The sequence below is a fragment of the Ambystoma mexicanum genome, chromosome 1p, assembly GCF_040938575.1.
Source record: "Ambystoma mexicanum isolate Mex_15411 chromosome 1p, UKY_AmexF1_1, whole genome shotgun sequence".
Classification (NCBI taxonomy): Eukaryota; Metazoa; Chordata; class Amphibia; order Caudata; family Ambystomatidae; genus Ambystoma; species Ambystoma mexicanum.
In genome coordinates this window covers 774,173,653-774,186,212 of record NC_090921.1, presented here as the reverse complement: position 1 = coordinate 774,186,212, position 12,560 = coordinate 774,173,653, and the positions used below count along the sequence as shown (strand labels likewise).

Genomic DNA, 12,560 nt, shown 5'->3' with positions numbered 1-12,560 from the left:
ATATTCCTGGTGTCATCAGCGACCATCTCATACTGAAGGCATAGTATAAGCATTGCCTTGCTCGGTCTACCACTGAGGCAGGACAGGCCTCATTACGAGTTTGGTGGTATCTGGGAGGTAAATCCGCCGAGATAAAACCAAACTGTATTACTGTTACCGCCACTCTGTCTGGCAGTATTACCACCGAATTACAAGTGGCGGTGTAAATCCCCCATTTTTATTTAGTCAATAGGACTCAATGAGGCATTTTCAGTGCAATTACCGGCACAGTAATTCTGTCGTAAATGGGAACAAAGTCAGTGATTAACCTCCAGCTCTTAGCTGTAGGTGAATCCTGCAACTTTCTGCCCAACTCATGGTTGGGCGGGGCAGTAATGCAGCGGTATACAGTAGTACTGCAGCATTTAACCCGCACCGCCCAACCCGAAATTAAACAGTCTTCTGCCTACTTCTACTAAGGTACAGCAGTAGCACTGCCACTTACCTTTAAACTTCAAGTGCTGTAGGATTGGAATAATTGTCTCCAAGGGAATGTTGTGTGCCAGAAAGAGTTGCCATGTGCAGTACTGCTCAAATGTCTCCCAGTCCAGGCTCTGAACTAGAAAGGGGGTGAAAAGAAACCCACAACTAGTCACTAGGAACTAAATCAGAAAATACAAGTGAAGCCAGCCAAATATACCAGCGATGAATGCACTTTACATACACAGTAAAGAGCATTTAACTGATGCCTTCTGTGGCCATGATAGATGGATATATGGGTATCACAGGCATCAATCTAGCAAGCTCTTTGCTTCTTTTTACAAATATACTCAGCAGTGCAAAAGATGAGAAAAGCACTGGTGACCCCTTGTTGTCAAAGGAAGGATTAGGGCAGATGCTTTGACTCTAGATCAAAGCATTTTTGTAATGGGTTTCAGAAAGCACACACTTTCACTGTAAGGTATCATGGCATTGAAAAAAATTCAAGTCTGAATGAAAGACAAGCATTGTAAAGTAAACCACTACACCTCGCCTAAAAAGCATAACCACCACACTGGACATAACTACCGACCATAGAGGCTTATGCAAAACTACTTAAAAGGGGGTGCAGCTCAGAAGCTGTACGTCCCCTGGACAGCTTAAAAAAAATACTTAAAACACACTTATTTAATTAAAATGTGAACACCATTTTAGTGCTGTGTGGGAGATTAATGGTTTCCAAAATTCATTTAAAACAACATTTTTGATGTGTGAGGGTGCAGGGCACATTTGAAGAACAATGAAATGTGATTGATATGACAAATGCAAGCATGCCAAAACACAATTTAGATTTGACTGGAATCTGGTGGGTGCTGGCCAGTACCCCGACTGCATACTGTGTAGTCAGAGGTTTCCATGTCATTTCATTGCGGGGTGTTTTTTCGCAGGGTTTTTTACCATGATTTTTTTTAACGAAAAAACCCATCGAATTTTAGAATTTTTTTTTAGGGGAGCTTCCCTCCTCAAACACCCTATTTTTGTTCATTTGTATTTATTCCCAAACACCCACGCCCCGTATTTATAATTTACTTAGCCACCCTAAAAAATTCGATGGGTTGTTTCTAAAACAATTTGCGAGAAAAAACCTGCAAAAAAACATCCCGCGATGAACTGATGTCCTACCAATCAGAGTGGTCGGTTGAATCTTTCATACAACTGCATCATCAATAAAACCTTGTTTTTCTTAAATATATTATATATTATGTGATGAAGTCTGGTGAAATCAGAAAATAACATGTGTAGACTCTGCTACTATGGCAATAACACCCGATCCGGTGAGCTAGATCGGGTGGTAACGGCTCAGGGCCCAAATTATAGACCTGAGCACAGTGAGGGCCTTATGAGGGACCACGGCCCAGTTAACACATTATGTGTTATTGCCATTAGCACCCCAGGTCTCCAATCCCGGAGCCCAGGGTGCTGATAGTAATGTATTTTCTTTGAATGAACGGGCCGCTGCACAAATGGCTGCTGTGAAGACAGAAGGTGCGGCTCCATGAGGAGCCCCTCTTCCCTTTCCACAGCAGCCTAGGACGGATGCTGGAGCCGCAGTTGCTGCTGCCAAAAGAATATATGGAGTGGAGTAGGGGTTTGGGGAGGGGACGAAAAGATGACCGGAGGGCATAGATGGTAAGGGAAGCAGCCATCAGGCTGCTCGGAACACGGGCTGGGATTGTGGGATTCAGCACGCGATCCGAGCAGCGTGATTGGTTGACTCCCCCGCCCCGGATGCCAATTACAATTAATGAGAAGTTCCAGCACGTTCCCCGCTACAGAACACATTACCCCATGTAAGGTCCTTTTTACGGATTTCCTCCCACAGATTCCCCATCTTGGATATATTCAGCAGTGTCAGCGGAATCACAGAAACATGTTCTCCATGGGCTTTGATCCGACTGTAGTGTTTCAGTTTTTTGAAGCACCTGCTCCTCTCCTCTAGATGGGAAATCTGGTAGCCAATATATATTTGATACCATGCCCCGAGACCCCTGTTTTACTGTATTTCCACATACTCAGCTGCTTGGGCGAACTGGAAAGGAAACAATTGGCCATTTCAATTATAGGGCTGGATGGGAAGGCAATGAGGAATCTGTGGGAGGAGAAAACTCAGAAAGAATATTAACAAAAGTAAATACAAGTTGGGCAATCTCCAGGAGGATACAATTTATTAGAACAGACTACCATAGCAGTTCTTTAATGATTGGTGTCGGGAGAGCAAAAAATAACCATCTGTCACACCATAATATTCTGCAAGACAGCTCTATCAAAAACGGCATCATAAACAAAAAAGGGAACCAAGCAGTAGTGCTTGGCAAAAGTATATAATGAAGCCCACATCGCTGCCTGGCAAACATCCAGAGCTGTCACCGCTGTCTTTAGAGCAGTAGCCTGCTGCATGAATGGGCTCCAAGACCTTTAGGTGCTTCGTTTTCTGGGTAAGGAGTAGCATTCTGAGATAGAGCGCATTAAACAGAATTCCTATTTTGAGAATTCTAGGGCCACTTTCTAAGGTTCCTAAACGTCTTGATCTTCCCCCCCTTATTGCTTTGCATCACTGACGTATTTATGGTGGCCATTGGGATTTAGTTATAGTAGGTATAGTAAGTATATCTTAGTTATACAACTTCAGCTAAGAAGTATAAAGAGGCTGTAATTAAATTTAAGAAAGATACATATGACCTACGGATTGCTGTGGCACAGCATGAGTCCAAAGAAATCTTCAAGGTTTTGAAGGGATTGGAGAAACCGCTGAACATTCTTCAGGAAAATATCTGCAAAGATTCTGAATAGTGTGCCCACATCCAGGAGGCCATGGTGGAGAAAGTAGAAACAAATCTAAACCACCATTCAGAAAGTAAAAGTCCTGAAAGTACATACTACTATCTCCAATGAGGAAGAAGTAAAGTGAGAAGTCAAGATCAAAGATCATCTGGGGGTCCCAGTCTTTAATTTTAGGAGCATTACGGAGGGTGAACTAAGAATCATCTTGCTCAAACTCAAACCATCTTCAAATAAAGGGGATATCCTTCCAGCAACAGCTATTAAGGCATGTTCAGAACTATTGATCTGCACTATCACTAAAATTGTTCATGCCTCCCTGAAGGAAGGCTATGTTCCTACACAATTGAAGGGAGCTTGGATTAACCCCCTGCTAAAAAAACAAGGTCTTGATTCCATGATCCCCACTAATTATAGGCCCATTTTTCCTGCTAAAAATGCTTGATAGGGTGGCCTATGAACAAGTACTGGAACACTTAAAGAGCCACACGATTCGGAAAACTGGCAGTCTGGTTTTCAAGCAGATTTCAGTACGGAATCAGTGCTGTTAGATTTAAAGTCCAATATGCTGATAAAGATAAACGAAGGCCAAACTATGATGCTGATGACCTTGGATCTGTCGGCCGCATTTGATTTAGTAGATTATCCATTACTTTTAAATAGATTGCAAGAAGTGGCCAATTTCAGTGATCAAGCTGTGTCCTGGAAGATATCTTTTTTGGGAAATAAAACCATGAGGGTGTGCAGTAACACAGCAGAAGCACAGCCAGTCCCTTTTAGATTTGGAGTCCCGCAGGGCGCTTGTTTATCGACAGTTTTATATATCTTTACTACACCACTATTTCAGATGCTAGAGGAAAAGAAGACCTGCTTCTCAAATTACGCAGATGGCACCCAATGTCTCATTTCTTTGACAGGATACTACGAGGAAGACAGCAAATAGGTTAAAGAGATCAGATCTATGACTTCATTCAGGACTGGAGATATATATATATATATATATATATATGAATGAGCAGGTTGGCTCTGAACCATGACAAAACTGAATTGATGATCATAGGCTCTAAGCCTAGATTGAATAAGCTGAGTGGCGAATATAAAAGTTTCTGAGTTGCAGAACATGAAATTCCAACGAAAGAAGACAAAAACACAGGGAGTCTTATTTGATCAGATCCTTTGCATGAAAGCGCAAGTTAATAATTTGATTTCGTCCTCTGCAAATTATATCACACTTGTCTCACATGACTGCCCATTTTTGTTCCAAAAAATGGGGAGTCAGTAGCTCGAGCAATGATTGCATCTAACAAACTTTTGCAGCAGCCAGCTGGTGGGTATTAGAAAGGGAGAAGGGGCTAGATTACAGGTAGTACAAAACAGCACCATTAGAGATAATGGGGCTGAGGAAATTTTAGTATGTATCCAAGACTCGGAGACGCCGAGTTTCAGCTACTCACCATAACTTATAAATGTTTGGCAGGACAATAAACAACCTGCATGGCGCTTAGACTAAAAAAAAAAGGAAAATAGGAGTCTGAGATCAAATGATCAAAAACTTTTCTCCAAGAGCTAATCTGGCTATGGTTAAAAAGAGCGCTTTTTGGGTGGCAGCACCCATAAATTGGAATGCTATGCCCTCTGAGCTCAGAAGCTGCACGTCCCCTGAACAGCTTTAAGAAAAAAAACTTAAAACACACATTTAATTTAGATAACTGCGGCTGCAGTAATACCAACACCCTCCAGGTCTGAGTACTTTTTCTTTTTGTCTATAACCATCTTCTAGGGATTCTAGGTCCTGGTGCCTGTGTGCCTACGGGCCACTTTGGTAGCGCCCTACAAATAAATCAAGTAAAGGATCTTTTCTGAAGTCCTCCTGCCATTGCAAACCTTTTTGCCCTACTTAAAAGTATATGGCACTGGATCCCCCATAAGGTTACAAGCATTTTTGCCTTATGGGGATATCACAATATATTGGTTTTAGGGGGTATCCTAGTGGCAGCTGTAATTATTTTTTGTTTCACAAGGTGTGCAAACCATTTTACCAAATTGGTAGCCTAAAGTACCATTTTGGTAGCCAGTGGGCTACCAATGTATTTTCTGAAGTCCTGCTCTTGGCCATTATGTATCTTTAAAGCCTCGTTTGTTCATGGAAACCACGAGGCAGTCCTAAAATGGCAGTTCTGATCACATTAGCTCTTTGTGAGCCCACGTGTCAGTATCCATATATGTCCTAACTAGTTTAGAACAGTCTACGTCTGAGCTCTCACTCTCACCTCCAATTGGGGTGGTGAGGCAGAGTGAATGTCTAGATAGTCAACCAGAATGGCTGCCTACTTGACTCCTTCCTTCATGGCCTCCTTAGCAATTCCTGCAGCTTTGGGATTTTAAAGCCCTCATCTGGCTGTACTGGCTACATGTAGTGGCTGTGGCACATCCTGGTAAGGGGTTTTCTGCCTTTGGAAATCTAGCCGACTCCACTTTGATGCTGCATCAAGTCTTCCTTTCAAGAACTCTCTCTATGCCATTTTATCACGTCTGTGGTGTTTTCCACCCGGGTCTACTGCTTTGCAGTGAGGAGCTGCTGTCATCTGTAAGGTTACTGGGAAACTGCAATTTCATCTGCTCCTTGTGCCACGCTAGGTCGCCCCACCTCTGTCCTCATCGTGGGACAGTCTTCTGTAGTTGTGCCTTTTGACCAACAAGTCGCCTGAACCAAACTTCTTCCCAGAGTATTCCTCACCAGTCAAAATATAGTCATAGGCGCCCCTGTGCGAGAACGAACACAGCTAAATGACTGTTGTTTGGGAAGGTACCCACTCGAGCAGTCAAACTTTAGCGCACTGTAGCTTTCACAGAAGGGAAATATCCATTTGCAAATCAGTATTTTTCCCGCCTACACGGGGCGCCCAGCACAGAAATGCTATGTCAATTCTCTTCTGAACAAGAGTACCAACAAAGAGGCACATTTCCACCTCACTGATGAGGCCCAACAAGGCTGAAACATGTGTCTGGGGTTGCTGTTGGTACTCTTGTTCAGAAGAGAATTGCCATAGCATTTTGGTGCTTGACTGCCCATGTGGACGGGACAAAGACTGATATGCAAATGACTATTTCCCTTCTGTGAAAGGAACAGTGAGCTAAAGATGGACTCTAACACCTTGCCAAATGTTCCTCTCCAGGCCTTCCAGGGCTGCTACCAGCGTTGTCCGGGTTTAGGGGATGTTTTCGTTGGTGCAGGTTCCTCAGTCCTCGATTCCACTTCCGAGTACTGGGACTAACTTGTTTGAAGGACGATTCCTTTTCTTTTAGCCGTTCAGGGTCGTTATTGGTTCAGAGCACAAGTGACTTGATTCTGCTTCTGGTGCAGTTTCCTCGCTCCTGTTGCAGCCATCTCAGTCACTGATTCCACTTCTGAACAGTGGGACTAACCTGTGTGAAGGACGACTGGTTTTCTTTTAGCCGATCAAGGTCATTATTGGTTCAGGGCACAAGTGACTGGATTCTGCTTCTCTGTTCCTGGAGCGGCTGGGTCTCCACAGGATTGTTTCTCGGTCACCGCTGGTGTCCCTTGAGGTAGACTGCTTTCCTCTGGGTACCTATGGGGAGAAACTGGGGCTTCCCTTGCTTTTCATAACTGCAAGTCATCTGACCGACTTAGTCCCGTTTCCTACCGAGCACATTTCTCTGCACTGGTACTCCAAGGTACTTACCTGGATTGGGACATTTTTCCCCCGTGATTTAGAAAGGAATTTCAAATCTATGTATTACACTCCTGCCTAGACACAATCTTGTTAGGGAGAATTCTCAGAAATGTGCTTATTCCTCTCTTTCTTAGAGACCCCAAGCACTTTTGTTGGACTTTTTAATTTTTAACCTGGAGAGAGACCTTTTCCCCGACTCTCTCATGTATTTTACTGTGATTTAAACTCTATCTTTCTTTTGGTTATGTAGTCTGACAAACTCCATAGGCATCATCTTTTTACATAGTGACACATAGCACCTTCAGTGCAGTGGCACAGGGAAGGCTGTTGGTTGTTGTTCCACTGTGTACCCTGCCCCTGGGAATAGTTAGATCCTCTCTGGGAATTTTGGCCGCGTGGGCGACAAAAATTACTATTCCCTCTCTGGTTAGGGGGTTTATTGGTTAACTGGCCAAGGGACTTGAGTGTTTCGTATTCGTCCTTGGCATTTTTCAGTGCGTCTTCGACCGCCTTACCAAACAGATCGGTTTCCACCAGTTTGTCCAACAATGATGCCTGGGTTTCTGCCTTAAAACCAGACTGCCGTAACCACGCATGTCTCTTGATAACAGTGCCTTCCGCTATCGATCTGCCTGCGTTGTCCGTGGCGTCGAAGGTTGCTTTCAAAATGCAACCAGACACGGCTCTACCCTCTGCGGAAATCCGAGCTAACTGGCCCTTTAAAGGTTCAGGAGCAGAGGCTATGAGCGCCGCGACTTCTTCCCACTGATGGCAGTTGTAGCTGGCCAACAGGGTGGTGGAGTTAGCAATCCTTGCTTGATAGGCGGACGTTGAGGCTACTTTCCTGCCGAAACCGTATAGTTTTTTGCTCTCCTTGTCGGGAGGAGCTTCGGACGATGACAAGGGTGTTCCAGCCCTCTTACGAGTGTTGGTGACAACTAGGGAGTCTGGCTTCAGATGTCCTCTTATATAGAGAGGGTCAGACTGGGCCGCCCTGAAAAGTTTTTCAACCCTGGGATTGACTGCTCTGGTGAGGTTCGGGTTCACCAGGGACAGATCTATCCTCCGCTGAATGGACTTAAGGATAGGGATGGTCTGGGCAACAGGCCTCCTTTCTCCCACTAACTCTTCTGCGAAGTCCCTTTCCTCCTGGACACCGTGGGTGTCAATGTGGAAATGTTCTGCTGCGCGAGCGAGAACCTCATTTAGGAGGGGTTGGTTATCGACCGGGGAGTCGGTAACCGGGGCTTCGTTCTCTACCGGGGAATCTACTCTGTATGTTTCCGGGTCCTCCTCCTCTTCTTCCTGGTCCTCATCATCCCCATAGTAGCCCGTCCCGATTTGCTCTTCTACCATACCAAATTCTTGGTCCTCACCAAAGGAAGCCTCTCCTTGATACCGTGAGTATGGTCTTGCGTATGGTTGTAACTCGAAGGGTTCAGACCTCATCGGAGTTTCAAACCGGGGCTTTTTACTCGGGGGGATAGGATCAGTAGAGCCTGAGGGTGTCGCCCCTTGTGGATCATACGAGAGGAAATGTTCTGGATTTTTATCAGAAAAATCAGCCAAAGACGACATTCTTGACATGACCCTATCTATGTCTTCAATGGACCATTTTTTGGAACTGGGAAGGACTCTCTCACCAAGTCTATGGGATTTATTTTGAGTAGCTTTGCTGGTTGTAGACATATAAGCAGACCTGGTTTTGTCTGTCTGTTTAGGGGGAGAGGTGTGTTTCACAGGTGTGGAAGAGTGCAAAGGTTGTTTCTTCTGCTGTTTTTCCCCCTCCCCGTGCGTGGAAAAAAGTTTCCCCTGTCCTTTAGTGGCTCCGGAGTTTTTCGACGCCTGGCGTCGAGGATCGGGGGTGGTGTCCCTGTCCTTCGAGCGTGGGGCCTCGCTGCCTTTAACTGCGGGCTCCGACTCCTGGAGCGCAGACTGGGGGTGGAAGTCGTCTTCGTCTTCCGACGATCGAACTTCTGTTAGCCTAGGGAGCGAGGCACTCTTGGCAAGAGTGGATGATTGCCTGGAGTCATGCGGCGATCTTGATCTAAGCGCCCAGAGGACACCGAATCGGACCGTTCTGTCTGTGCCTCTTTCCGAGAACTCAACGTCGAGTCTCGGTTGGACTTAGTGTGTTTAGTGTGTGTAGTATGTGAAGCGCTTGTGTCGCCGGGGGTCTTCCCCATAGCCGCCCTGCCGGATGACCTTCCGAGGTCGAGGACCTGCGCTCGGCTGTCTTTCGACGCCGTAATGCCCTTGCCGTCCGAAAGTACGGCGTCGCTGAAGGCGCCCTCCGCTGCCATGGCCGCCTGCCTGGCGTGGTGGGCCCAACGCTTCGTCGAACGGTCCTTAAGTGTCTTAGGTTTAAACCTACTACACGCTCTGCAGTTCGCTTCGGGGTGGTCCCTCGGCAAGCAGAGATTGCACGTGGCGTGCCTGTCGACCCAAGGGTATTTGCGATTGCACTTGGGGCAGAATTGAAAAGGGGTACCCTCCATACGCACCTTGAGGCAGCGGGCTGTTAAGTGTAGGAAATGTATAAGGTGTACCTATATACCAAGAGTGTAGAGTATGTACAACCCCCCACTCTCCTTACTTGCAGGGCCGAGGCCAGAGGCCTTCCAAAGCCCAGGCCGAGGCCAGCGGCCTTCCGAGGCCCAAATCCGTCGTGCAGCAGCCGACGGTCGATTTCCTCTCCAGCGGGCGTCGAGTGTCGAAGTTCGACGTTGGGGTGGGGAAGGATGTCAATAGATTATTATTTTAAATTTTTAGCAAAAGTGTGGCTGAGGCGGAGGGACCCCGCAAAATGGAGTTTCGAAAAACAAACTGTATTACTCCGCAGCTTCCACTAGATGTCAGCCTATGCACAGCATGTGATCTAAGCAGATTCCACAAGCCTCAGAAATATATATATATGCGCCACATGGCCTCAGGTCCACCCCTTTCCCATAGTACTTTGCAGCTGAGGAACCGCAGTAACAATGGTATACTAGCTTTCCACAAAGAGGGGGAGGTAGGGAGTGCGACGAGGAATCTGTTGGAGGAACATCCAAGAGAAAGCACATTACCGAGAGGAAAGTGATTTGTTTGTCTAAAGGATTCTTTCCTCCCACAGATTCCTTATCTATAATAGACTCCCAAAGCAGTATGGAATCTGGAGGGGGGGGGGAAGCAAGGATACCACCTAAACCAGAAAACTCTGGAAGATTGCCCTACCAAAACGGGCATTCTGGTCCGCAAGGGAATCCAAGCAATAATGCTTAACAAACGAGTGCAAAGACGCAATGTTGCTGCCGGACACGGACTCCCCTCTGAAGGACACAGATGGCAGCCACTTCCTCTGATACAATGAGCTCCGAGACCCTCATTCACATCCTTCCCAGCCAGATCGGAGCATTCTGAAATGCAGAGAATTATCCACCTGGACAGGATCTGTTTGGTCAAAGCCCTGCCAGCATGAGCACCACCACCAGTGTAACCATCAGAAAGCTGGTCATCTTTACTAAACACTGGTACGAGAGATGTAGAATTTAAGGGCTCGTTCTGGTTCCAGCTGATGGAATCGTTCCACTGCCTTGGAGGGGTTAGGCAGAGGAAAAAACACAGGGCGATGGATCTTCTCAGAGAGGTCGAAATCCGAGATCACATTCGGCAGAAAGGAGGTTTCACTCTCTCTCTGGAAAAAAACAAATGAAGAGGTAAAACAGACAACCCCCGGGAGCCGACTCACCCATCTCGCATGGCAACCAGGAAAATCACCTTAAGGACGAGTAACCTAATATAACAGGAATGAAGGGGCTCAAATGGAGCGCCCATAAGAAATGAAATTGAAATCCCATGCCGGAACCACCAATTGGCGGGGAGGAAACTTTATACAAACCCCTCAAGAACTGCATAACAGAGAGGATTTTGAATTACAAGCCCTGTTCCGGGCCCTCTTGAAAACAGAAATAGCACAAAGCAAAACCCCTTACAGCGCCAATCTGCAAGAACACTTAGGTGAAGGTAAACCGAAAATCTAATACAGGGGATAGAGAACAGGATAAGAGATCCAGGTCCTCTCCTGGCACCAAACATCTACTTGAAGGCATAAACGGATTTCATAGCAGGCCTCCAAGCTGAAAGGAGGATGTCATCCGACAAGTCCCAATCCTTGTACCTCAGCCTCTCAGTAGAAAAGCATGAAGGTTCAGGCTACTGAGGTGCGGGTGGAGGACCTGCCCCACCGATTGGAGCAAGTTGACTCTCCTCAGAAGGCGCCAGGGAGGGCAGATGGACATATCCAGCAACTCAGGATACCACTTTCTCTGTGCTTAGTCTGGAGCTATCATCAGAATTGGCTTGGTTCTGAACATGCACAACCCTGAGAACCAGCGGAATGACAGGGATCGGCGGGTATGCACAAAGGAGGTCAAAGGTCCACTCAACCGCAAGTGCTTCCCCGAGAGCACCCGGACAAGGACATTCATTGTAGCTAAACAACTTGGACTTCCTGTTGACACTGGACGTAAGAACAAGGAGCAGATCTCATAGGTGGAGAGGCCCTGTGGGCTCGTCCACGCCCACTGGGTCCCAGTCAGCTGGTACAAAGTAATCGGCCTCAGTGTCCGCCGCCGTAATAGCCCTATCTGTGCCCGTGTCCGTCTTTGGTGCCGGCTCCACAGTTTGGGTCAAATCGCGATGTGGTTGTGTCGCTCGACGCCTCAAGGCCGCTGGGTCCTTTCGACTTGCGTTTGCGCCGGGGTGGGCTCCCGGCTGGCGTCCTTCAGGGCTCCGAGATGGGGCAGGTTCCGGTGTGGGGGGCAGCCTCTGCTGGATCTCTGACACTAGTGTGTGCAGCATGGTCAGAATGTCCAATGACATGTCCCTTGGCTGAGGAGTGAAAGGAGCAAGTGACGTAGACACGATTCAACAACCTCTTTCGTGGTTCGAATAACTTTAAGCATATTATCATTGCCTTTGTAAGAGCTCGTATAGATCTGCACCGGTTTCTCTGGAGTGGCTTGTAGTACTGCACTCTTCTTAGGTTCAGTAGGTGGGATCCTACTCTTTTCCTTCTACAGAGACTTCTGAAGCGGAGTGGCGAGGGGAGTTGTCCCTATCCGTGGGGCACCACTTGCCTTACTCGACGCTCCCGCAGCTATTTAGTGCCATGGCAGCAGGGACAACCGAGGAGTGGCTGCCATGACAGTGGACAACACTTTCGTTACGAGGCCACCCTGCGACATAGACGTGATGATCGTCGACGAGGTGGTAGCAGGAGTCTTCGTCGATGGAGTCATAGACTTGGACGATGGTGTTGCCGAAGGGGGCAGTAGAGGGCCACCTTTAGATCTATCTTTCGTCGGCTTGTCAGCTGATGGTATGCAAAGTTTTTAAAGAGTCAGGGACTTTCTCTTTGGGAAAGCAACCCTCACAGGTAGGCTCGCTATTGAAGTAGTTGGTGTTGCAACCGTGTCCTCCCCGAGCTGGGACCCGCAGCCGCGGTGAACCCAGTGGGATTAGCGTCGTGGAGCCTGGCCTTCTTTTGGACCCCCTAGGGTGGGGCGTTGCGTCCTCTAAGGA

At 47.1% G+C, this 12,560-nt stretch overlaps 1 protein-coding gene across 2 annotated transcripts in view; it reads right to left on the bottom strand.

Annotated features, from left to right (window-relative positions):
• The window catches only part of INTS3 (integrator complex subunit 3), a 1,800,341-nt gene that overhangs the window by 485,929 nt on the left and 1,301,852 nt on the right, over positions 1 to 12,560 (bottom strand). For both annotated transcript variants that reach the window (XM_069651244.1, XM_069651252.1), the window contains exon 24: positions 485 to 598. In XM_069651244.1, coding sequence (XP_069507345.1) covers positions 485 to 598 — 114 coding nt within the window. The remainder of the gene's footprint in view (positions 1 to 484; positions 599 to 12,560) is intronic.